At 36.2% G+C, this 2,801-nt stretch overlaps 1 protein-coding gene across 1 annotated transcript in view; it reads left to right on the top strand.

Moving 5' to 3' along the window:
* LOC119641924 (heat shock 70 kDa protein cognate 2-like) overlaps positions 1 to 2,801 on the top strand; it is a 5,384-nt gene that overhangs the window by 459 nt on the left and 2,124 nt on the right. The window contains exon 2 of the mRNA XM_038040841.1: positions 2,549 to 2,801. This exon is cut by the window's right edge and continues 1,157 nt beyond it. Within this exon, the coding sequence (XP_037896769.1) occupies positions 2,549 to 2,801 (253 nt within the window). The remainder of the gene's footprint in view (positions 1 to 2,548) is intronic.

Below are 2,801 nucleotides of genomic sequence, written 5' to 3'. Positions count from 1 at the left end.
CAGAATTATGGTTTTCTGTTCGTTTAATGTTGACTTAGTTGTAATGCAATTGGGATCACAATTACAACCAATTTCCTTGTGCTCTTCGATCAAGCTATTTCGCTATTTTTTGTCCATCTCGCTTCTGAATTAAGGTGACGGCAAGGGAGAGAATGTCTGGATTAATATAAATGCGAATATGAGGCCATTATACATGTACATATATAAAAACAAATACATAACATGCACGCATTCACTGAGGCTAAGGACGCTGAACAATAGCATCTGAACGCTTAAGCAGAAGTTGTATAGATCGGCGAATTACCTACAGGCCAGAAGGCACATTCAAGTTAAGTCTAGGCATGGATATGGATTCATCCTACTATTCGTATCTGGATTAATCATACCATGTCTGTTTACATTCTCAACAAGGTAATGCGACATTTTTCAAAAGTTTTTAATAACAAAGAGTAAGCATGAGATTAGCATGGAAAATGTAAGTGGCCAAGGGCCCTATGCCTACTTAACTGCTTGTTTAATTGTCTGTCTGTTTACATATCTTTACTAAAGTAGCAAACATGATCATCGATTTAATTACAGATTAATCTTAATGCGTCTTCAACGAGCCTTGTTTGTTTTCTTAACCTCGTCTGGAACATTGTTGTCTAAGTTTTGTTTTTTTTGTTGAGAAGTTTTGTTCGTATATATATATAATGAATGTATGTATTCCTAGGCGTGTGTGTGTTTGTGTACTTACGATCATAGTTTTGTGGGAACTTGATTACCATAAATGTCGTAGGATTTTTTTCATATTTCCATTTTGGTTATTGAGGAACGACTGATATAAAAGAAGACTTTATGATTATTATTTGTGGACATGCCTAAGCTTAATAACCTTCGCAATGTGTAGCACCCTGTAGAGAAGGAAAATCGAAAATCATTAAAATTTGATGGCCATGATCTAAGCAAAGTCTGTGTTCATATATGTCATCTCAATATTTTTTCAAAGCGTTTACAAGTCAACAAGAAGTTTTACTTGACTTCCCTTCTTACCGCCTCTTAAACACGATTGTGAGACTATGTTTGATATTCCGATACGAAATTATGACAATTGATTGAGCGTAGACTGAATATGTTGTCTGCCATAAATGGATTCTAAATTTCATTACAAATAACTTCATATATGCACTGAGAAAAACGAAGCATAATTTTTTTTCCAGCATGTTGTTATTGAGTAACAACCATTCGAATAGAATTATTTTTTTTTTATTCCTCTTTTCCTAACACAAATTGAAGCCTATGACAGTAGTTTTTTTTCCAAGTGTTGGTTGTCTGTCATTCGTCATTATTCATAAGACGCGCAAATTTATGGCGAACATGTTTTAAGAAGAAATCGAATAAAAACTCTGATCGATTTGTTATTAGGTGTGTTAATTACTTTAGCGGGATATACATTTACGAAAGCTAATTATAAATAAAATTGTAAAATGATATTTAACAAACTGCTGTGTATGAAATCCATGGCGGAATGACTCGCAATGTTTTCGGCTTAAAGAAAGAAAGAAGAGGCTATTTAGTGGGCATCAGAATTTCAGTGTAGAAGCGCTGTGCATAGATTGGTCATGAGATGATGGCTGAAGCAAGTTTAGCAAGCTAATCGGAAGGACCACACTGACGCACTGACGCACTGGTCAGTTTCCGGTTCCATTGCATCATTTTTTCTTAACAGGGGCCGACTTATGGTTTCCGTTATCGAGCCATCGTTCGCATTTGGTAACGCTTTCTGCGGTTAGATTACCCGACTCCTTTTGTATTGAGTTGGGCTCATCGTTCGTTACATTTACAACATCAGCTTGTTTATAGGAAAATAACGCTATCAAATATCATCAATTCTTAACTAACCCACGTCAACGAGAACCATCAGTCCAAAATTCAACGTCGATATCTTGATTAATGGTTCTTATGTTGAATTAGACGGGACGGTCTTACAGATATCAATCCCAAGTTCAACTTCGATATCTTGATCTAGTGGTTGTTACGTTGAACTGGAGGGGACGGTCTCACAGATATCATCTGTGGCTCACCCGGTCTGCATCATAGTATAGTATTATGTCAATTTTTCATCTCTCGTCATTTTCAGTAGCATTTTCATGGCAATTAGGCAGGAAGAGAACGATTTTTTTGAACGGTTCATAACGGTTTTAAGTTATAAAAAAGATAACCTGCACTGGAGCGTAAAAGTCGCGTCTCGACATGGATAAGGCTCGCTTTGTACCACACGATGTAGTACTTTTTACCATCCGGCATCATCTTGAAAATGAAACCAAATCCGTTTATCCACCAAACAGCTTGACTTGAGGTTAAGGATATGATGCATGCCATAGGAAATTTAAAACCGGCGTCAACAACATAAACATCTCTTTAACTAATCCCACTTCTAATTGAATCTGTCATCAGTCGTGTATATGCTCGCGATAGTCTACACATTAAAAAATGGTCAATTTGTAAACATACTAAAGAAATGCTGAATATATTCTCAATTTTTACCGTTTCTATTGATCATTTGCAGGTTGCTATGAACGCTCAAAATACTGTGTTTGACGCTAAGCGATTGATTGGTCGTAAATATAATGATCCGAAAATTCAACAGGACATGAAGCATTGGCCATTTAAAGTAATAAACGAAAGCGGTAAACCGAAAATTGAAGTCGAATTTAAAGGCGAAAGCAAGCGTTTTGCTCCGGAAGAGATTAGTTCTATGGTTTTAACTAAAATGCGTGAAATCGCCGAACTTTATTTAGGCGAAAAAATTACAGATGCAG

This window comes from Glossina fuscipes, unplaced genomic scaffold, assembly GCF_014805625.2.
Source record: "Glossina fuscipes isolate IAEA_lab_2018 unplaced genomic scaffold, Yale_Gfus_2 197, whole genome shotgun sequence".
NCBI classification, from domain to species: Eukaryota; Metazoa; Arthropoda; class Insecta; order Diptera; family Glossinidae; genus Glossina; species Glossina fuscipes.
The sequence above is the reverse complement of the archived record's forward strand: the minus strand, read 5'-3'. Positions and strand labels throughout refer to the sequence as shown.